The 23,587-nt window shown below is 36.3% G+C and overlaps 6 protein-coding genes across 9 annotated transcripts; 3 read left to right on the top strand and 3 right to left on the bottom strand.

The window, feature by feature from the left end:
• Positions 1-236: 236 nt before the first annotated feature.
• LOC124415987 (DNA/RNA-binding protein KIN17) lies at positions 237-1,705 on the top strand. Its single transcript, XM_046896780.1, has one exon. The coding sequence runs from the start codon at positions 368-370 to the stop codon at positions 1,571-1,573; it is 1,206 nt and encodes a 401-aa protein (XP_046752736.1). The 5' UTR covers positions 237-367; the 3' UTR covers positions 1,574-1,705.
• A 1,886-nt stretch (positions 1,706-3,591) lies between these two features.
• LOC124415879 (trans-1,2-dihydrobenzene-1,2-diol dehydrogenase-like) lies at positions 3,592-5,164 on the bottom strand. Its single transcript, XM_046896570.1, has 4 exons — positions 4,941-5,164; positions 4,527-4,818; positions 3,914-4,314; positions 3,592-3,826 (listed from the first exon to the last, which is right to left on the bottom strand). The coding sequence occupies exons 1-4, from the start codon at positions 5,140-5,142 to the stop codon at positions 3,723-3,725; spliced, it is 999 nt and encodes a 332-aa protein (XP_046752526.1). The 5' UTR covers positions 5,143-5,164; the 3' UTR covers positions 3,592-3,722.
• Positions 3,592-8,790, bottom strand: LOC124415878 (trans-1,2-dihydrobenzene-1,2-diol dehydrogenase-like). 2 transcript variants are annotated; one of them, XR_006930742.1, is made up of 5 exons: positions 8,578-8,790; positions 8,164-8,455; positions 7,559-7,959; positions 7,286-7,471; positions 3,592-3,641 (listed from the first exon to the last, which is right to left on the bottom strand). XR_006930742.1 is itself a non-coding variant. In XM_046896569.1 (4 exons), exons 1-4 carry the CDS (start codon positions 8,777-8,779, stop codon positions 7,368-7,370), a joined length of 999 nt encoding a protein of 332 aa, XP_046752525.1. In that variant the 5' UTR covers positions 8,780-8,790; the 3' UTR covers positions 7,085-7,367. The 2 variants fall into 2 exon arrangements, 1 of the variants encoding a protein (XP_046752525.1); XM_046896569.1 differs by lacking the exon at positions 3,592-3,641 and having other exon boundaries at positions 7,085-7,471.
• Positions 8,791-10,398: 1,608 nt separating this feature from the next.
• Positions 10,399-12,694, top strand: LOC124416418 (ATP-dependent Clp protease proteolytic subunit). Its single transcript, XM_046897449.1, has 4 exons — positions 10,399-10,687; positions 10,844-10,978; positions 11,186-11,576; positions 11,752-12,694. Exons 1-4 carry the CDS (start codon positions 10,652-10,654, stop codon positions 11,907-11,909), a joined length of 720 nt encoding a protein of 239 aa, XP_046753405.1. The 5' UTR covers positions 10,399-10,651; the 3' UTR covers positions 11,910-12,694.
• LOC124416417 (protein limb expression 1 homolog) lies at positions 11,946-19,237 on the bottom strand. 3 transcript variants are annotated; one of them, XM_046897447.1, is made up of 4 exons: positions 19,113-19,237; positions 14,328-14,514; positions 13,839-14,185; positions 11,946-13,471 (listed from the first exon to the last, which is right to left on the bottom strand). In XM_046897447.1, the coding sequence occupies exons 2-4, from the start codon at positions 14,470-14,472 to the stop codon at positions 13,049-13,051; spliced, it is 915 nt and encodes a 304-aa protein (XP_046753403.1). In that variant the 5' UTR covers positions 14,473-14,514; positions 19,113-19,237; the 3' UTR covers positions 11,946-13,048. The 3 variants fall into 3 exon arrangements, with proteins under 3 accessions (XP_046753403.1, XP_046753402.1, XP_046753404.1); XM_046897446.1 differs by lacking the exon at positions 19,113-19,237 and adding an exon at positions 15,448-15,874; XM_046897448.1 differs by lacking the exon at positions 19,113-19,237 and adding an exon at positions 15,448-15,866 and having other exon boundaries at positions 11,946-13,453.
• LOC124416416 (G1/S-specific cyclin-E) lies at positions 17,104-23,360 on the top strand. Its single transcript, XM_046897445.1, has 3 exons — positions 17,104-17,925; positions 19,000-19,645; positions 20,755-23,360. The coding sequence occupies exons 1-3, from the start codon at positions 17,912-17,914 to the stop codon at positions 21,496-21,498; spliced, it is 1,404 nt and encodes a 467-aa protein (XP_046753401.1). The 5' UTR covers positions 17,104-17,911; the 3' UTR covers positions 21,499-23,360.
• The last annotated feature ends 227 nt before the right edge of the window (positions 23,361-23,587 follow it).

Genomic DNA, 23,587 nt, shown 5'->3' with positions numbered 1-23,587 from the left:
AACCAGACTTTACAAAGTACGCGATTAGTGCACAGAACACAGTAACCTCAAAATCTTGTGTTGACGTAAAGAAATCAGCAGGAAATCTGGTAACGCTGTTGATAGTCAAACTTTATATTGTAATCAACTAATAATGTGTGGACTATACTTTATTGGTGGATGATATCTCTCAAGAAATCCGTTGTGTGTAATTGCTTGACGTACTGCAAAGTTACGAGTGATACGTTTAAATTATGTATACCGTTGAAATATAAGTAAATGAAAAAACGGGGCCTAAAACTCCGTCCGGACAGTCAATATTCAGCAAGCACTGAGTGAACGTGGATATTCAGTAACTTCTCGTTGTAATAAATAGTCACAAATCAAAATGGGTAAACACGAAGTTGGGACACCAAAATACATTGCGAACAAGATAAAAGCTAAGGGATTACAAAAGCTAAGATGGTACTGTCAAATGTGTCAAAAACAATGTCGTGATGAGAATGGCTTCAAGTGCCATACGATGTCTGAATCGCATCAGCGGCAGCTATTGCTGTTCGCCGATAACGCTGGCAAATACATGGACGAATTTTCTCGAGAATTTTCTCAGGGATATATAAACTTACTTAAGCGTCAATTTGGCACAAAGCGAGTCCCAGCCAACAGAGTTTACCAGGATTACATAGCCGACAGAGATCACATACACATGAACGCGACAAAGTGGTTGAGTTTAACAGGTTTCGTCAAATGGTTAGGACGAAGTGGTCAATGCGTCGTAGATGAAACTGAGAAGGGATGGTTTGTAACATACATCGATCGGGATCCCGAAACACTTGCAGCGCAAGAAAAAAAGGCTAAGAAGGAAAGAATGGACAAAGATGACCAGGAACGCATGATGGATTTTATTGAGAAGCAGGTTGAACGCGGTCGTCAAGAGACGGATGAAGATTCAAGCGAGTTCAAAAAGCCGTTAGAAAGACCGGAGCAGGATAAGCCTCTTGTTCTGGAACTCAAACTAAAACCGAAGCCTGCGCCTGTGGTAGGGCCCAGCATTAGCTTTACATCGGACAATAAGTTGAAAAAGAAGAGAGGAAACTCGGGAGCTGACGAGCAATTGTCAGAGTTTGAGTACGTGTCGAATAAAAAAATTAAGCAAGAACAACGTAATGAGAAAAACGAAAAGAAGAAAGATGCTATTAATATTAAAATTGAGAAGGATGAAGGATGGTTGCGAGATGGATTAGTGGTAAAAGTGGTAACAAGATCACTAGGAGAAAAATATCACCGGGCCAAAGGTATTGTACAATTGCCAGAAGACACAGCACCTTGCTGTATTGCACGAGTAAAGCTCACAAGCCCAACCGAAGTCAAGGACCACGTGTTAAGACTGGATCAAGAACATCTGGAAACTGTTATACCGGCAATTGGAAAGCCGGTAACAATTCTGAAAGGACAATTTCAAGGAGCCATAGCTGCACTGAAAAAAGTTCGTCTTGAAGAATTCAGTGTCGATGTAGAATTGCTTGAACGTGATAAAGGGCTAGTTGTTAAACGATTACCCTACGAGGATGTCTGTAAAATCAATAATTTCTGAGGGTATCTATATTGTTAATTTTTCTCTTGATATATTTGATTTGATTTCAAGTTGAGCTATACCTAATATATATAGACTAATTGCTCTGCATCTTGAAAAATGTAAATAATTGTAATTATTAAACTTTGATAAATAGAGGCCGGATGTTTCTTTTGCAAGAATGATAATAAGTGTTTTTAATTTGCATACCAGTACACATTAAATTCCTTTTAGATTTCATGAAGCAATCTATGAAATTTCACAATTATTTATTTCGCTTCAATCTTTATTCTCATTAACCACATTGGAGAACATTTATTCACAGTGTTGATCTTTTGAACACAACACCAACGGTTCAGAATTCTTCACACCCTCAGCAATATGGTTCTGTATAAGAAACAACAAAGACTCGTTCCAATAATTCTTGACTTGGCAACCGAGAATGATATGTCACAGAATTATAAAAGCAATATGTAGGAAATAAAAAAGCAAATACTTGGATAACATGGGAGAGGTGAGCAAGGTGGACAGCAAGGAGGTCCAGTTGGCGGGGGCGGAGGGCAACGTGGCGGTGGCGGTGGTGGCAGAGGACTAGGACAACAAGGTCCTAGGAAAATGGGCGGACAGCACGGCTTTGGTGGACGGCAAACTGGTCTTTGGGATGGTAGAATGCAGGGTACCTCTTCTATGCGAGGAGGTAACATGATTGAGCAGGATGGCGGTGGCAGAACATGCCGACACTTGCTGAAAATGCAATATGTCAATATGTGAATATTTGTGAACATGGCAACGATAAATTATATTATTATCAGACATAACTTACCAGCAGTCGATTGCGCAAATCAAGTATTTCAATTCTTCCATTTCATTCCAACAAGCAGTTTTGTGAGATTGATTTTTATTACACATTGCAAAGAATAAGTTTATAAAGATAAGAATGAAACTAGAGATCAAGCAACAGAGGTAATAATGTTTACTTGGTATTTATTTTATAGCCAGGTCTAAAATTTGTTGATTTTGGATTAACGAAAAGAGGAAAAATAAGTCATGTATGAATAAAAAATGAAGATAAATCAGTTGTTATCCTAGCTGTTGGATGACGTTTTGAACTTTGAACTGACAAGTTTTTCCAAGATTTTGACGCTAACTGGCGGTTGTGTTTTCCTATCCCAATCAAACGATAGAGAAATTTTTAGAGTTTCTCAGAATCTGTTATATTCCAGTCATTAACACACCTGCGTAACAAAAGCATTTGATTATTTCTGAACTCTAATGTTTGCAAATTCTTGTTTGCATCAATCATTCGCTAAATCTGAAAGTTTGTATTTTAAATTCCACTAAATTTTCACTTTACCAGCATCTTCATCCTCATTAAACAAACAGTCATGTCGTGAGTATTTTAATGTCAACATATCATGATGACATAGTGGCAATGCATTTCTTTTTTTGTTATATTCCATCTCCCATATTTGCTACCAAGTCATAATTTTCAATTTCAGTTCAGCATTGATCAAAATAAAAATTAAATGATTCCCTGCAGCGGTTGTAGAGTTACAGAAGTCCATTGCTCGCCTCCACATAGTAGCGAGTGTTGCCAACCTTCACCACTTTGTCCAAAATGTTCTCCTGTGAATTCTGCACCGTACGCTTGCCCTCCAATATGTTTCAAAGCAGCTTGTGGACCCTGCAGTCCCTGTGGTCCTTACATTCCTTGTATTCCAAAATGCTTCCCTTGCTCTCCGCACAAGCTTGCCTGCATGCCAACATGCCCACCATGCAGTAAGGATTTCAAATTTGATTAGAATATCTGTGTATATTGTATTTACGTTCAATGCAGTTTAAAAATTTATTGTTTTCTTTTGTAGCTTCGCAAGTATATAGATGCTAAAAGCTGTCGTTGAAGATGAATCAAATAAAACTATTAGTTTGACATAAATAAAATGAACATGGCAAACAAGGATAATATCTTATTTTAACTTTAGTAATATTGCATTTCTAATCGTACACTGTAAATAGATTTGAAACAAATTTGTTTACGCTGTTTGAAAAGTACATGTTTATTACACAATATACAAATGTGAATATAACTCTTCAATGTGGTTGGATAAAAAATTGAAAGCACGCAATACCATCTGCTGTATATCAGTAATCTATTAAGTTCGATGACTTGTTAATCCTCTGCATAAACTACGCCTATTTGTCTACGTAATTCATCCTCTTGTTCTGCAAGAAGCAATGACGCTTGATGAGAAACCAGGGGACTCTCCTTTAATCCTGTAAAACAAAACTCCATTAGCACATATGTATACGCGCTTACATGAGGTTCTATCAATTGATTATCTGTGTATTATAGTCTATTACCAGCACGAAGACATCGCCGGACTTCCATTGCTTCGTATCCGAGACCAACAGAATTGATGAAATTGAGTGGAAGTTTCGGCTCAGGTAAGGTGATAGACTTCGTCTCACCTGATGGCAGCACAATTTCAGTTGGGCACCGAAACAAAGGTACCCGCAAGGTACCCTTTGTGCCTACAATAATAGCGTCGTTGGGTAGCTCCACGTGGCAGTGTGTCATAACCGTTGCGGTACGACCTTCTTTGTATAAAAGTGTCGCAGACATGGAAATATCAATGCCATCCTCATTCAGATGACCACTAGCCTTTATAGAAATTGGCTTCTCGCCATTGTACACAAATGACACAAATTGTAATACGTAAACTCCCAAATCTAATATACCACCTCCTCCTAGATCTTTTTTCCTGAAACAATTAGTTTGGATTATCAACAAAACATATATACTGCAATTTTGAGTTGTCATGAAACCCCCAAAATGTAGAAACATGGATGAGTTCTACTGTGTTTTCGAAATTTTAACGCTACGCTTGTTTGAGGAGGTAACAATCAACTTTCAAACTAAATAGAAATAGAATCTATATTCGCCAGAGCAATATCATCTTATAACTGCACCTACATTAATCTGTCAAGGTTTAGTGCTGAATATCCAAAAGAAACGATAACTTGTTTAACTTCTCCCAAATTTCCAGAATCAATTTCTTTTTTGATCCATTCATATATTGGAAAACAGCGACTCCAGACAGCTTCCATCAAAAATAAACCCTTCGCCTTTGCCAGATTAATGAGTTCTGTGGTTTGTTTCAAGTTCAACGTCAAAGGCTTCTCGCACAGCACATGCTTGCCATTGTTCAACATCAGCTTGGCAACCTCAAGATGTTGTGGTATTAATACTCCAATATGTACAATTTCTATTGAGTAAGATACACCATTAGATCGATGGAAAACTTTCGAATAAGACATTCAGAGGTTCGTCATACGCTCATGGATCTTCAACATTTCTATTCGATGTATCAGAATGCAACTAACTTACCGACGTTGGGATCATTGGCAAGATCTTTATAATTTCCGTAAGCATTTTCAATTTTGTGAAGGTTTGCAAAAGTTTGAGCCCGTGAGAGATCACGTGCTGCTATCCCGACAACAGTATGCTCTTCTGCAGGTAAGCTAGCCAAGGCTGTTACAAAGTCATGAGATATCTTTCCTGCACCTGCTATACCCCAACGCAGTGCCATTTCAGAAACCTCTGTATACAAAAGTTATCGTGAGCAAAGCTCAAGGTAGAGTGCTATTCTAATTTATAACTAGTCGGATGAACAAAAAAGTTAAGCATCTTTACTGCATGTAATAACAGATGATCACATTCCGAGTTCTCAATAGCACAGTTTTAGTACATTGGATGTTTAAATAGGGAAATCTACAGCGAATTAGCACGCCCGCCAAATTTGAAACCAGCGAATGATAACAATGAACTTTTATATATTAATACCAAGAAACAGCATAAATCTGAAAAAGAGAGAAATAATGTTGGAATCACCTTAAAGCTATCTAAACTCTGATATATCGAAACTGTATGTTTCTGTGTATGAAATTCAAGGTGACCGTTGTTCTATCTTTCTTGCTTCCACTGGCAATAAAAAGAATGCGGTAAAATATGTAATAACGTCAAAATGAAAGATGCAAGATCATGTACTAAATTTATCAAAGTTCATAAAATTCTAGGAAAATTTTCAGAATTTTGAATTTATTTGGAGTTGCAGTACTACCCTTTTGTAAATAGATTCGAGCAATATTCAAAAATACAAGCCGCATTCCTGGGATTCAGGAGAAATAATTTTTTCATACACGCATATACAACAAATAGACATACATGCGCCCACGAAAACATAGATATTGGAAAGTTATAGAAACTTTGGAACTGATAAAACGTACTTCCAAATTGAAAAGAACTTTTCTTCCAAACAATATTCATCGTTATGGAAAATATAATAAGCACACTGCATTGTGATTGTAAACCAAAATTATGTAATTGAAAGTAATACTCTCCAACTTTTTTTTTGATTTACGGAAAATTTGTACAGGCTAAAAATATTGGCAATTCTCCATTTAAAATAATAAGTATTTATGTCTACTGCACAGATGCAGAGACAATTTATTGACAATTTGCTTTGAAATATTACCAAATATTGATTATTATAATTTAAAATCACTGTTTTTGCGCGTATATACCTTTAGAATTACTGTTCAAAGAATTGATGTACTCGATACTGTTCTCAACATTAACTGGACAGGCAACAAGTACAGTTCTTACATTATATACACATACCAGTTACAATTATTATGAAATGCACACATAAAATTGTGTAGTATGTATTCCATATCCGGCTCACAATCAGTAGCATGTTTTTCAGTTTTTAGTGTCACGTAAACGCGGATTTACAGTTGTCTGTTTGAACTCTTGATTACAGAGGTAATAAAGACGATGAAAGGTATATAAAAATACAATATAGGGTAATATTTCAATCCATGCCTGAAGAAAAAAACTTCTGCTTTTTATTCAAGCATAGGCATAGGCCGTGAACCTTAAAAATACATATGTTTTATTAATGTTTTAAAAAATCGTTTATGATATCCACAATCTAGATATAGATAGAAAAAGAAACCCACTTATATATTAAGTTAACGATTACCATCAATTCGATGATATTTATGCTTCATCGCAATGCATTTCTTGCTTTGTTATATTCCATCTCCCATATTTGCTACCAAGTCATAATTTTCAATTTCAGTTCAGCATTGATCAAAATAAAAATTAAATAATTCCCTGCAGCGGTTGTAGAGTTACAGAAGTCCATTGCTCGCCTCCACATAGTGGCGAGTGTTGCCAACCTTCACCACTTTGTCCAAAATGTTCTCTTGTGAATTCTGTACCTTACCCTTGCCCTCCAATATGTTTCAAACCAGCTTATGGATCCTGCAGTCTCTGTGGTCCTCAAATTCCTTGTATTCCAAAATGCTTCCCTTGCTCTCCGCACAAGCTTGCCTGCATGCCAACATGCCCACCATGCAGCAAGGATTTTAAATTTGAGTAGAATATCTGTGTATATTGTATTTACGATCAATGCAGTTTATAAATCTCTTGTTTTGTTCTGTAGCTTCGCAAGTATATAGATGGTAAAAGCTGTCGTTAAAGATGAGTCAAATAAGACTATTAGTGTAACATAAATAAAATGAACATGGCAAACAAGGATAATATCTTATTTTACCTTGAGTAATATTGCATTTCTAATCATACACTGTAAATAGATTTGAAACAAATTTGTTTATGCTGTTTAAAAAGTATATGTTTATTACATAATATACAAATGTGAATATAACTCTTCAATGTGGTTTGATAAAAAATTGAAAGCACGCAATACCATCTGCTGTACATCAGTAGTCTGTTGAGTTCGATGACTCGTTAATCCTCTGCATAAACTACGCCTATTTGTCTACGTATTTCATCCTCTAGTTCTGCGAGAAGCAATGACACTTCATGAGAAACCAGGGGACTCTCCTTTAATCCTGTAAAACAAAACTCCATTAGCACATATGTATACACGATTACATGAGGTTCTATCAATTGATTATCTGTGTATTATAGTCTATTACCAGCACGAAGACATCGCCGGACTTCCATTGCTTCGTATCTGAGGCCAACAGAATTAGTGAAATAGAGTGGATGTTTCGGCTCAGGTAAGGTGATAGACTTCGTCTCACCCGATGGCAGCACAATTTCAGTTGGGCACCAGAACAAAGGTACCCGCAAGGTACCCTTTGTGCCTATTATAACAGCTTCGTTGGGTAGCTCCACGTGGCAGTGTGTCATGACCGTTGCGGTACGACCTTCTTTGTATAAAAGTGTCGCAGACATGGAAATATCAATGCCATCCTCATTCAGATGACCACCAGCTTTTATTAAAATTGGTTTCTCGCCATTGTACACAAACGACGTCAATTGTAATACGTAAACTCCCAAATCTAATATACCACCTCCTCCGAGATCGTTTTTGCTGAAACAATTAGTTTGGATTATCAACAAAACATATATACTGCAATTTCAAGTTCTAATGAAACCCCCAGTACATAGAAACATGGATGAGTGTTTTCAAAATTTCAACGCTACGCTTGTTTGAGGAGGTAACAATCAACTTTCAAACTAAATAGAAATAGAATCTATATTCGCCAGAGCAATATCATCTTATAACTACACCTACATTAATCTGTCAATGCTTGGCGCTGATATTCCAAAAGAAACGATAACTTGTTTAACTTCTCCCAAATTTCCAGAATCAATTTCCTTTTTGATCCATTCGTACGTTGGAAAACAGCGACTCCAGACAGCTTCCATCAAAAATAAACCCTTCGCCTTTGCCAGATTAATAAGTTCTGTGGTTTGTTTCAAGTTCAACGTCAAAGGCTTCTCGCACAGCACGTGCTTGCCATTGTTCAACATCAGCGTGGCAACCTCAAGATGTTGTGGATTTAATACCCCAATATATACAATTTCTATTAAATAAGATACACCATTAGATCGATGGAAAACTTTCGAATAAGACATTCAGAGGTTCGTCATACGCTCATGGATCTTCAACATTTCTATTCGATGTATCAGAATGCAACTAACTTACCGACGTTGGGATCATTGGCAAGATCTTTATAATTTCCGTAAGCATTTTCAATTTTGTGAATGTTTGCAAAAGTTTGAGCCCGTGAGAGATCACGTGCTGCTATTCCGACAACAGTATGCTCTTCTGCAGGTAAGCTAGCCAAGGCTGTTACAAAGTCATGAGATATCTTTCCTGCACCTGCTATACCCCAACGCACTGCCATTTCAGAAACCTCTGTGTACAAAAGTTATCGTGAGCAAAGCTCAAAGTAGAGTGCTATTTTAATTTATAACTAGCCGGATGAACAAAAAGTATTTGTGTCAACTGCACAGATAAAGACACAATTTTAGAATCACTGTTCAAAGAAGTGATATACAACTTACAATTATGATGTAATGCACACATAAAATTGTGTAGTATGTATTTGATATCCGGCTCAGTAGCATATTTTTCATTTCTTAGTGTTACGTAAATGCTGATTAACAGTTATCTGTTTGAACTCTTGATTACAGAGGTAATAAAGACGATTAAAGATATATAGAAATAGTATATAGAGTAATATTTCGATCCATGCCTGAATAAAAAACTTCTGCTTTTTACTCAAGCATAGGCATAGGCCATAAACCTTAAAAATACATATATTTTATTAATGTTTTAAAAGATCGTTTATGATATCCACAATCTAGATATAGATAGAAAAAGAAACCCACTTATATCAAGTTAACGATTACTATCAATTCGATGATATTTATACTTCGAATATTGTCATATATATTTTTAGATATCTAATTCCACGTTTCACAAATGTGAAAAAAGGTTTAACAACGCGATTTTATATGGAATTCTGAACAAAAACACTCCAAAACATTTTTATTTGACCCAGAAATAAAGAACTGTCATGCTTTCTATGAATTTACTATTGCGGTTTGTGGTACGAGGACTTGGATAGTTGGAAATATACACAACAATGTCAAATGCAATGTTTAATGTATACATTCCCATGATTACAAACTTTAGAACATTGGAAAGTTACAATTAATTATTAATTTAAATGGATAATTAATCTATTCCATTTACTACAGCTGTGAAAATAATTGTATGGATTTTACCATAAATCATCGTAATATTGGTACAATAAATTTGAAAAGTGAGGTGATATGAAATATCAATCTATCTCATTGTCAGTAAAAATGATCACTGGTTATGGTTTGAATGCCGGTAAACAAAGCCGTTTTCACCGTTTATATATGTTGAACGTGACGGTTATACGATGAAGCGTACATACATACATCAAATGATCTGTACGTAAACAAATGCCTGACGCTTGAAAATCGTATTTACTGCAATGAAACAGATTTCATACCTGCCGACTTCTAATTTGCATGCTTAAAACCCGAGTATACTTGTTGCATTAGCAGCTACGATTACAGCTATGCATTGGATAAAAATTAGTGGACGCACCGTAGAATATGAATTATATCTAAATATGGGGTTGAATTACTCAATTTATTACAAAAGTCAGTAAATCCATCAAAAATATTAAATTTATACTCACAATTATGTTTAATATTTTTGCGACGTAGTGATGATATAATTTGCTATCAGTTCTGCCACGTTGCCTACGGTTTATATTATTTTTTACGTTGTTTGTTATCGTGTGTGTATTATCATCCATTGCATTGTAGAATTCTTCGTTATCTGAAATTATATTGTCTTACCGACTGGATTAAATGCATACGATTTAGTTTCTCGTTTCGTATCACGAAACTAGCGACCCACCTTCACCAAGTAGGATCAGATCTACATTGTTCTATATCCAATGGCAATAAAAATAATCTTTGAATTTTAATTGGCTACTTGTAACGGCTGTGATTGTGTTAAGAAACGGTTAAACCACCGGACATTTGATATTATTTTATAACTTGACAAATCATCGATACTTTTTCACAGATTAATCCGAAGAGTAGGCGTTTAATTCCTGCTAGATCACAAATTGGTCAATTAATGATAAATTTTTATTCTTTCTGTGTTTATGTGTAAATGAATTTAGTTGATAGATGTTCGAGTAATTGAGAGAAAAAAACATTAATTAAAGATGTTACGAAATGCTTTCAACTTGCTATGTGCGACGGTATGTATTCATGTATTTACTGGACTTGTAACGATATTAATAAATTAATAATAAGCACCTTCTCACTAACTCCTACAACTTTGTAACCTAGACTTTTATTTCAATATACTACTTTAACCTTACCCTTTTCTCATCTATTGTACTTGTTCGTCCTAGAATGGAACTCACGCAGTCTTCAAAAGAACTTTAAATCTAGTTCCCATTGTCGTTGAACAAACGGGACGTGGTGAACGAGCCTACGACATTTATTCCAGACTGCTTAAGGAACGGATTATCTGTCTCATGGGACCGGTAGGAATTCAATAGTTTTTAAGTCATGCTCAACGTCATGCAATATATTCAGGTTCTAAGAGATTGTTTGGCTCAAATTGATGTTGTGGGAATTGACAATAGCATAAAATTTTTGTTATCTTCAAGGCTCATCCGACTATATTACAGAGTTTTCAAGTTATGGAAAATCACTTGGACTTGATTAATTGTTGAGCTTATCCCTTATAGATAACAGATGATGTCTCCTCGCTTGTTGTGGCACAGTTATTGTTCCTGCAATCGGAGAGTAGTAAAAAACCAATTCATATGTACATAAATTCACCCGGAGGAAGCGTTACAGCAGGTTTAGGAATTTACGATACGATGCAATACGTACTGCCACCCGTAGCCACCTGGTGTGTTGGTCAAGCATGTTCGATGGCCAGCTTACTTTTGGCTGCTGGGTCCCATGGGATGCGACATTCGTTACCTAATGCTAGAATAATGATTCACCAACCTTCCGGAGGTGTTCAGGGTCAGGCAACAGATATTCAAATTCAAGCTGAAGAGATCCTTAAACTCAAGAAGCAGATAAATAAACTCTATGTTAAACATACCGGACTTGATCTGCTACGAATAGGTAAGCCCTGTGTCATTTCGAGGACGTGAAAATCTATAATCCCAAAACAATTGCATGTTGTGAAAAAAAATTTATCTATCGATATTTTTTACAACGAATATGGTTGAATTTTAATTTAGTGCCGATAAGAAATAGAAAGGAATTTAATTACAATTGGTAATATTAACAATCTTAGAAAACAGCATGGAAAGAGACAAGTTTATGGCACCGAACGACGCGAAGGAATTTGGGATAATAGACAAAGTGTTAGAACATCCCTTACAAGAGAAGGATGATAACAATTCTTCGCCCCAATTGATAGACAAATCTGTTACTAGTGCCCCGACAACTTGATTTCAAGCCGTGCAGATTGGGTGTAAACAGCAGAGATCATTATAAAATGATTTTATTAATAATATAATATTTAATAAACATACTTATAAAACTGTGTCTGTTTATTGTAGTCAAGCAGAGTACGGCAACGATGTGCGTCGTTTTTTTTTTTTTTTCGTTGATCCACCCATTGAGTGTAGGGTTTTGAAATACCCCAACTGAAAATATTTCTTATTTTCTCATTTGATTATCATTATTCCTATGAAAAATATGAACATACTCTGTGCACAGACGCTAAGCGACTTGTGATCACATAAAATTTACTACCTAACGTTGAACGATTTTTTAAAAAAGTATAAAATATTATCACGTAATGTTTAGTAGTGAAACAATGCTCAACATATATAGAAATTAGTGGCAAATATATATATACATAAATAAACTTCATATAGTATTAGATTTTAGATTAAATGATTGCATCACTAGCAGTGTGGTGTCTGAATTTTTTCGATAATTGGAAACATTTTTTGGAAGCACTGCCATATATCAGCGTATTTTGATTCAATATAGCTTCTTAACAATTACTCACGAATATGTACTTATTACTTGATAATACAATTATTATTGCATGGTCTAAGTCAATACAGACAATACGTAATTAAATATTTGTCTGTCACGATTAAGTGATCAAAAAGTCAAACAAGTTATGCTAATCGAATTTCTACATCAAACATAAACCACACATTTTGCCATACTATTAGATACAATTTTTGACATAAAATAATGTAATACAGCGATTTCAAAAATAGATATCTGAAAAAGCAGCACTCTCAGCAAGCCTTGAATATAGTAAATGGAAGGAAAGCGAAATCACAAAGCGCAATAACATCAAAGAAATTGAGCTACTGGTAGTAACCCTATACACATGATACGAATGTATGAAATAACAAAAGCAAAACAAATGCAAGTATTTTCCCGATCATCAATGAATCAAATTATTCAATTTAATCTTATGAGTTTTCTACCTACAGTATTAAGGAACCATAGATACGATGGTCAACTAGATCATCTAGAAAGTGCCTAATCGTTGAATGAATGAAGCAGATTGATACGCAGCGTTTGATCCAGTAGCTTTTTTCTTTGCTACGATTTCAAAAAATTTACTGAGGACAGACCTGAGCATGCGCTAGCATAAGAATGTCCTTTTTCTCTTTAGGGAATCTTAACTCTCGTCCAGCTAATCGAGCCGTTTCTAATTCCCGTTCAGCCACAGCTAACTCCATAGCAACAATCCCACCTCCGCTCTCATGCTCTCTGGCAACCCAATCAAGAGCCATCTGGCTTCGCATGTCATCATCAAGCGCTCGGTGGCTGTAGTGTGCGACTACCTCTTGCCTGCTGCACTGTCTTTCTCGCATAGCTTTTAATGATCCATTCCAGTGCAAAAGCTGAAAGACAGTCATCAGTTCTTGGAATTCTAACATTGTTCGGCCACGGTTACATTCCAGCATGAATCTAAACGCTCCGATTCCAGTGTTCGGGTCTTCCTTTTCATCTCCACTTCCCTGGAAATATGCATACATCTATTTTTATTCAAAATATACACAACTCTTTGCAAACCTACTGCGCGTTCAAAAATAAGGTGATACAATTTATCATTTGGCACACCTTCATTGTTTTCCCCACAATCCTGTAAATATACCATTCACGTACTGGAAAGTGGGGATAACTTCATATTTTTTTTCCTCTATCATTTAAGTAAAAAAAATATAGGTACTAATCCAGTAGAACTAAATACCCGAAATTGGACTACGAATGACTTTTTAAAAATAATACAAAGTAAATGCATATACATGTACTTCATAAATTCCTCCACAAGTTTGCAGATGACTAAACGAACGACAACGTTTTAAAGTAGTAATTTCAGTGACTATTTAATTTAAAAAATACCTGCGTTTGACTGCCAACTCCATTTGGGGTGGATGACGGTTTTGCAAAACTAGCTCTAGCTTCTGCTACAGCTTTTTCAATAAAATCGTCTGTAATACGTCTTGATGGATGTTCGTTGAAAACTGAATTCATCAATGCAATTTTGGCTGCAGAACGACGTGCTTCAGCCTTAGTGGGACAATTTTGGAAACTACCGAAACAAGAGCCACCTGGTAAAGTAACGTAACAAACATAGGGTGGACTGGCGCCAGGGACAGATTCATAAATCACTAGCGCTCCATTTCGTAACTCTGTTCCTCTGCTCTGTTTCATTTGCCAAAATTCTTGCAAAGCCTCAACGACGTTCACTGTTACCAAAAATAAAACCAGAATCACATAATGATTTCTGTTAACAAAAGTACTGCATAATAATTTTGAAAATAGGGAAAATTTTAGACATGTAAGATAACTAGAATAAATTAATGATGATTTGTAAATAAAGATTATTACCTCTTCCGTAACCCTGCGTGTGCTTAGCAAAGCTATTCACCACAGCGTCAACTGCTTCTCGTAAAACTTGCTTAGCTCTGGCGTCAACTAAACCGCTACTGACTCCCATATTTTCTGGAACACGAGGTTTTGTCTTGGCCGGCATCACGCGTTCTATTACCCCCTCAACAGATCCCAGTCATCTACCCTGTAATAAACATTTATGATTCTAAGATTACTTGATAAATCAAAATGAAAGTAGTAAAAAATTGAAAATGATATACGAATTTTATTTTAGGTATCTTATGGAATGCAATGACTGTTATAGCTCGCACGGTAAGTGGAAATTCAGGTGTACAGGGCTGAATTGGCTCGGAAATGAAATATTTGTGGAAAAGAAGTTATACACAAGTCAGAGTAATCATTTGAGGTTTATAAATTTTTCTCAAGTACATATGTGATAAAAAAAAAAAAAAACCAATCGGAAAATTTTTATCATCTTTCCTTAATTATTAATTTCCATATTATCCTAAGATTTCATTTTTCACTTTCATCAACAAAAATCATTTTAAATTAGTTGCTTTATTACTAAAAATGAGAATAATCCGAATTGAAGTTAAATCTAATGTGTGTAGATATACCGATATGTTACTAGATCGATAAGAATCAATGAAAATGTATCTTCATGCATCAGTTTAAAATATCATATCTCAACTCGCAGTGCATTTCCTGATGCAACAGATTCGGCGCATATTGTATGTATGTGGTTACGAGGCTGTGTAGACACACGCTCGTTGAATACACTTTTCAATGCCGCTTGTGGCTGATTAGGAATAAATGCCGTGCAAGTCGCAGTATTAGTAGGCATCCAGATATCACGCGGTGACCCTATACATCACGAGTAATAAAATTGTTGGATAATCGAAGAGGGTGGGGGGGTCAACAAACTACGAAGAGCACGGAGAGGTATAGTGGAAGAAGCAACGAAGTATCCTCGTTAGTGTAGTTATCTTTAACCAATAGCGGTTGACAAAGGGGATCGACAGGGTGATTTTTATTACAAGCACTTTGGTTTCACAAAACCCGGTTGAGCAGGTGCGAAGTACGATTATTACAACGGAGAATACGATGCGATACTAACACTTCCACTTTACCGGGAGTAGACGCTCTCGCAAAAGTAACTCCTCGAACTCTGGGCTCTTGAGCAGACTTCGAATTTCGTGAGTAGGAATTCGCGTAAATTAGTTCTCGGTAGAGAACGAGCGATGTAGGATCAAATTGCGGGACATATATAACGCGTATAATGGCCCCCGGACCCCACTAGCCACTGATGATTTCCAGAAAGCCAGTGGTTCTCTTTCTCCTCAACAATGAGCAGCAAATCTACTTTGATCCTTATGCCCACCGTTCTTCTTCCAGTTTACATACAATAACAGGAGGCCATTTGTAGAAGGACCATACTACGAAGAAGGTGGGTGACATGAACGAGTGGGCAAGCAACTATACCCATTGACTTTCACATTGCAGATGGACAATCGTTTGTTCGTTCCTGTCCCTCCTCTCCGCCACGGCCACGGCCTAACCGTTCTCCTTCAATCCTGCAGCTCGTCATATTTCTTCGGGCTTCGTGATGCAATGCAGCGCCACTATTTTCTCGGTGGATAACAGCACAACTATAGGGCAAGTTTACACGTGGTCTTGGGGTCACGAAGAAGTAGACATACTGCTGATTCTTTTTTTTTTCTTTACTACTTACAATTAATTGAAGTTCAAAATTAAAATTTTTCACATCAGCCTCATTGTTAACTACACTTCTTTCTACACTCCTTAATTTTTTCTACGGCTTCTTTTGTTTATCTATTCCGACCGCAACTATTGAGATACCGGAGAAGATTCACTGGCCATCTGTTTATGGATAGATATGCCGGCAGACGTAGGCCCTCAAAATTCACATTCGATTCACATTTCAAGGCAATGTCACGGACATGGACCAATGTCAAGGGCCTTCTGTGAAAGGAAGAATAATGGCATCAGGAGATCCCCAAATTCGTGCTCCGTCTGAAGATTAACATTTCTACTAATTATATTCCGTAGACAGCGAATACTGCAGCGAACCAGTTTTGTATATTCATAGCGTAATAAAAAATTTAAGTAAATAAATACGTAGCCTGCTATGCTGGAATTTGTTCGAGAACTCTAAATATTTGCCGCCAATTGATGACAGTTCAATTTAGTTCAATATATTCAATGGTACTATAATAATGACTGGAAACCGACAGTTGAAAATGCAAAATAAATCGCTTACGCAGCTGTTATGACGTACGTACAGGAGGTAAAGCTTACGTAACAAGCATCGTGCCCCTAATTGGCGAAAATTGTATTCTGGAAAGTAATACATATCACTAAAATAAGCCTCACTTGATAGATGAAATTGGTGATAATCAACGGGGAAAAAAAATTCGCGCGCAATTGTATACATCGACGCATTCGAGCGTTATTATTTAACGAAAATAGTCGAATCATTAACTCTGTTAATAAATCACTATCTTGTAAATAATAATTAATGATAGTGAGTGTGGTCAGTAACGCCGGTAAAGACCCCACCTAAGGAATTGGGGTACGTGGCAAGATATCCTTTGACATCTCGTTGGCGGGCCGAAGGTATTGCAGGCTGAGTTTACGCGCGATATTTCCCGCGCCCGCTTCTATGTGTTCGCTTATGCGTAGCGAGATGTCGTCTATGTGTGGAGCGAGAAATCAGCTGAGCGCCAGCTGTCTGCCAGAGTTCGACCAATCGGATTGCCCCGAACAATGCACTCGCGGCAAGCGCGTCACACAACCGGTCATTCTCCCGCGAACGCGCGATGGTGTAACCGTTGCATTTCGGTGAAAATTGCAGCCGTATTAATTTTCAATCGCAAGAAAAAGGTTCGCGTGTTAGCGGTGGTTCGTTTGAGTGAATTGTGTATGTACTCGGTGACAGAATAGTCGAGAATATCGTGTGCATCGTGAGCGATGAACGTGACCACCATCGGTTCGATCAGGTTGGATTATATTCGCGATTCAACACGAACGCATCATTTTTATATGATAGGATATTGATGTTGCTGATTTCGACGTGTTGTTCTAAGTGAGGTGAAAATTTTTAGCAGTTTTTTGAGGTTATGTTGTGTGTACAGAGGGCGTGACAGTACCGGGCCGCAACTAGGGGTTGGCCACCGTTTCGCGCGCTACTCTCCCGCGCTTTAAGAAGAAAACCTTCTCGATATTTCATTAGAAATAAATATTCCAGCCAGTACGTAGCGGCCCTAACTAATTATGCAAAGTTTTAGTAATATTGCGAACCATTCCAAGCCCTGGTAAATAATATTTCGACATCAATTTGCCAGAGTCAACGTAGAGACTGTGCATTATGGCGAGTGTGTAAAGTGAACTCTGGATGCACGGACCTCCTATAATTTTCTATTTTACTCTGGATATTCCATAGTGATTTTTAATTATCCGGTCTCTGAATATTCCTCAAGATCCACTCGATCCGTTAAAAAAATCAAAACGCACCTGGACCTTCGTCGTTAGATAAAATACGTCACCAAACGACGAACAAGATGCCACAAACGAGGTAGGTCGACGAACGCCACATTTACACCTCGAAAAATATTTTATCTGGCCAATTTAATTTTACCCAGGTTCTATTTGGATCGTAATTTAATAATCCAGCGAAATTTTTATCAAATTTTCATCCATTTGATATATAAGTAATTTATCCCGGTAAGAGACTCGACTTTCCGAAAGTAAGGTTGTATTTATTTCATTCTCTTATTATTATAACGATTAAACCTTATTAAATTCATCTCTGAGTCTTAACAATGTAATTCCGAAGAATTTTCTACTCTTCCAACAACGTGGAGGTCACGAAAAATCTTCCTATTGGAGGTGTTCCAGTTACTTGCAAATGGCTGCCATTAAGTGGCTCAGGTTTTTAGGGTGAAAAACCCACTTAACCCACTACAATAAAACTCAAAATTAATTTCATTGGTTACTAAAGTTCTTCTCCAACAGATATCTGCTTTTCATAAATTTTTGACAACTTTTCAATACCTTCAGAGTCGTGGAACCGAACCTTGACGTCTCTCGTCACTGACACATTTTTTCACAATAACTTTGCAAATTTAATTAGAATTTGAGCAAATATGAGGCGTACTTGAACCAGTGTGTATTGATGCGCAGATCAAACACTAAAAATTTGATTCTGATAAGTGATCATAGTCCAAAATTTAACCGAGAAAGCTCCGCCTTGTTGGATCAGAATTCGCCAACTAGTTGTGTTTTAGAACGTCACCCTTTGCATTTGTACATAAATTTATAATCAGCATCACAGAGTGGCTGATATAATGATCGAAACACCGGCTTTTTTATCACATATTCTTAGTTTTTCTATTAGTGATATTGTTTCAATATCGTCAAGTCAACTTAATCAATTTTTCAACACCTGATTACCAAAGCTTCAAAATTTAGACAGCAACATTCAGATTATCTGTGCTTATGCTCATTCAAAGTAAGTGTGTGGAAAAAATGACACAATTTAAAACGTGATTGAACAGGAAATGCATCTTGTCATATCTTAATGTAGAAATATTGAACAAATTGTTGTCCAATAACAACCGATCTAAAACACAATATTTCTCACATTCAGCTTGCAGGAAAAGCAGCCATCACAGATTTATCTGGCAACAAGCAAGCCACAAACTCTGAAACGTAAACGTCGAAACACAGAGATCTCTGAGGATGCAGAAAATATTTACCCACCTAAGAAGGTTGCCTCGATATCTTCTGGTCACACACCATCCAACGAAACTTGCCACTCGACTTCAACTGCAGATGGTCTTCGTACTCCACAGCAGCAGCAGCAGCAGCAGCAACAACAGCAGCAAACCTCACCTTTAACAGAGCAGCAGGATCCAATTAGCTGGTCTGAACTCAGGAACGCAACTTGCTTCCTGACCCCATCCGCGTCCAACGGTGGGCCCAACAGGCCCAGTCCCCTTCCTTCCTTTCCTTGGGCAGACGGATCACAAGTATGGTCACTGATGTGTCTAGGGGATCAGAAGACTTTGACTCAAAGGGATCCTCAGATGTTTCAAAGGCATCCCACCCTTCAACCTCGAATGAGAGCTATTCTGTTAGACTGGCTTATCGAGGTCTGCGAAGTCTACAAGTTACACAGGGAGACTTATTACTTAGCAATGGATTTCATTGATAGGTATCTATCGACTCATCAGAATGTCCCCAAAAACCAGCTTCAACTTATTGGCATTACTTGCTTGTTCATTGCTGCTAAGGTGAGTTTCTACTATTGTGGTAACATTCACATCTTTCTCTCATTACTCATTTTTTACTTTTACTCATAAATTACACCTTTCTTTTACGAATTCATAATTCAGCTTTGGATTGCAAAATTTTTTTCCAGTATTTTTGTAGTTGTTTAAATTTTTTGAAATAAATATTACTGGGTTAACCTACAAATTGGTAACTCTTATGCTTTATTATTTTTCAGGAAATTTATATGGGAACGTTCAGCTTGGAAAATATTTTTCTAAATTCGATATTCAAAGCTCCATCTTCAATAAATCATTTTAATTCAAAACATTTTGATAAGTAAACATTTACCATATGTAAAAAGAATTGATCAATCAAGCACGTGGAACAGGCTATTTTGGAGTAGGATTTAATTTTTTTCCACCACATCCAGGCCTCAAATTCATTGTTGCTCATCTAAAATGTAATCTTTCAGTATGTGGTTTTAGGTAGAAATTTTCTTGAGCCACATTAATTAGTTATCATCTTTCTGATCACAAAGTATGCAAAACTATTCATTGTCTTTCATATCGCATAATTTGATGTTAAAATATTGTACAGATACACCAGAATTATTGAAAAAGAAATTGAATTTTTCTGAAAATCATTATTATTAATTTTTCTTTTTTTTTTTTTAATTCTTCGACCACTTTTATGCTGAAATCGTAAACGATATCACACTGAACATCCAAAATAACCTATCCATACTTTACCAAATAAAATTAATTCAATTTTTACTATAAATTTGTTGATTATTTATCAACATATTTTCAAAGCCGAATTTTAAGGCCACTGGTAGTGTTGAAAATTGAGTGTTTTTCAAGTACAATTTATTTTGCTATTCCGACAAAGATCTGAATTATAGTTCATAAGGTTAAAAATGCCCATAACATTTAAATACAATTGTTGCATCAAACAACAACTTTCACGAAGTAAACCACTTTCGTGATTACTGAAAAACGCAATAAAAACCAGTAAACTTTTTATCTTGTTAAACATTTAAAAAAATCGATTGACACTGTATCACATATTTTGCAATGAAAATTTCCTCTCGGTACAATCGACTAATACAGTTATTTATTTTCTTGTACAGGTTGAAGAGATCTACCCTCCTAAGATAGCGGAATTTGCATACGTCACGGACGGCGCCTGTACAGAGTCAGAAATACTTGGAAAAGAACTGATAGTTCTGAAGGGACTGGGATGGAATCTTTCTCCAGTCACAGCGCCTGGTTGGCTCAACATTTATATGCAAGTGGAATGTGGGGATACATCTCGTCCAAACGCGTTTGTTTACCCCCAATACGGCGGTCTTAAATATTCTCAGGCTGCCCAACTCCTTGACTTGGCAACGTTGGATGAAAGCTGCCTCAAATTTCCTTACAGTCATATAGCTGCCGCAGCTGTTTATCACATACAAGGAAGAGAGTGCGCCTTGAGAGTATCGGGCTTGACATGGGAACAATTATCGCCGTGTGCAAGATGGTTGGACGCATTCGCCAGCACCGTTGCTGAAGAAGTTCCACAACTTCTGTTACGGTCCGCCATACCGCCCATAGAATCCCATTCCGGGTCTGGGCTAAGAGCGGCAGTGCCTAATATAGTTATGGACGAATCACATCGCATGCAAACTCACGTAGTAGATTTAAATATGTTGGAGCGAGCCCAGCAACGGTTGACAACCGAACTACCTCTTGTCGAGTCTGTCAACCCGCAAGCAGAGTTCGATTCTAACAGTAGCCTTAATAGAAGTGGCATTTTAACCCCACCCTCAAGTAGCCAAAAACATTCGACAACTCCGCCCCGACTTCCACCGCCACTGCACCCTTATACTTAAGCTGTAATTGACTTTATAATGATGGCTTGAGTAAAATGAGCATAAAACCTTGTTATAGTTAATTAATCATCAATGGCAACCATCGTATTTAAACCATCGTGATATCTCTTCCGACACCGTTTGCTGCGCAACTTTTTGCCATAAGTAAAAGGGCTTGCACAGGGATTAACATAACACTGATATCTTCAGTCAGAAAAATTTGGGGCAAGTTCGAAAAAAAAGGTTCAACTCTAAAGTTGAAAGTAGAAAACTAAACTAAAGATAGAAAAGTAATGCTCATTGTTCAAATTTTTCAAGATGTACACGCTGTTGCCAGATGGGCATAAATAGTCATTTACAGAACCAAGAATTTTTAACGGTTAATATCAGTTGATAATAAGCTACAATTTTTCACACAACTTGTAGCTTCCCTATATAGCTTCATTTGACGAAAATTAATTAAAAGAACGAAGAAGTGATCAAAATTTGCTCAAATTATGACCATTTCACTCTTTGTATTAACAGTGTTGAATAAGATGCATAATTTTTAATAGATAAAAAAATTATTTAAAAATCGAAGCCTTAGACAACTGCTCTTGCATCCTCAACTTGAAACATCAAGTGTCATTCGTTTCCTCTTATTTCTCCATTTGTCAAATAGTTCAAGAGAATATGTAGTTGAACAAGCTGTACCGTATTAATTTTTACCTTTTCAATTCAAAATTAAATCAGAGTTTATGAACTTGCCCGGATTGATAACTATAAATTATTTAAAGTGTTTGGCATAACTTTCGTGGCGGATCCTGTAGACAATTAATTATCCTAAGATTCATTTTAATGGCTTTTGCACGCGAGCTAATTTCTTAATATTCGTTTTTTCCACTTTTCAGTTTAATTCGCATTATATGCATCTAGTAATTTTTCATTCTAAGCATCATTTAGTAAAGTAACTGTATCTTGTAGCATTCTTAATTCTTATCGGGTGCTCACATGTGGGGATCTTCCGAGCATTGGTCATAATGCGGAATTACACAAACTCAAGAAAAAAAGGAAACATTACTCAGTCAATTTAAATATGACTGAATAATTCTTCGAATGTGCAGAAACAAATTTACTTATGATTTAAAATTGATTAGAAATTTTCTTTATCAATACGAATAAGTAATATTACAGATATTTGATTCTATAGTAGTAAACTGGGGATTTGTTTGTTACCCTTCGGATAAGACTGACCAGACCAGTCGCTTTAATAATTCTCACTGGGATCGTTTAACTACTGGCTGTAATGAAACTTTGGGAATAGTGAATATAATCCATCCTAACATAATATATTTATCTTAACAGCGAATTTCATTGTTCTGTAACTGATTTTTGTACATAATACTAATTGTTTATTGTGTCTATTATGTCAGAAATTGATAACGTATATATTGTTGATGTTTAATGACTAATGACACATGTCCTAAGGCCTGAATTAACGGAGAAAGAAGAAAAAAATGAAAAATGAAAAAAAAGTGATAGATTAAGTAATTCATGTTTTAAGGTCCTATAACAATTCTACATGATAGACTCGATCAGTTTTTTATAGGTATATATCTATATACATATGGCTGTATTAATTTCTAAGTAGCTACAAGGGCATAGAACATTCATATGTATTGCTGGGTTATGACTTGTGGCATTACTGCCATGGACTAATATATTATTATTTTTTTTTTTTTGCATTTTATGTCCTTGCTGTTAACGCCGTCTAGAATGTTAACTTACGTAACATGTTAGAAAATAACTTAGGTCCCGATTCGGTTACACACGATCATTTTTCAGTGCAGAATATGCATTTTCATAGAGATTGGAACCTCTTGATTTGAATTTCTGAAACGGATATCTGGAATAAATTTATGCATGCTTGACTACAGCAAATTATTAAATATATGATCTTTTTTATTGTAAACTTTAGAAAAATCTTTTATTTTATTTTTTTTTTTTTCATACATTGTTTGATTAGATATGTATTTTGAAAGTTTTTGTTGTTACGTGTAGGAAAGAAACGGAAAAAAACTCCATCTTTTGTTGTATCTTGTGTTGCGTGCTTTTTGTGTGCGCTGTAAAT

This window comes from Diprion similis, chromosome 2 (genome assembly GCF_021155765.1).
Source record: "Diprion similis isolate iyDipSimi1 chromosome 2, iyDipSimi1.1, whole genome shotgun sequence".
NCBI lineage: Eukaryota > Metazoa > Arthropoda > Insecta > Hymenoptera > Diprionidae > Diprion > Diprion similis.
Note: the sequence above shows the minus strand (reverse complement) of the source record. Positions and strands in the feature narration are given on the sequence as shown.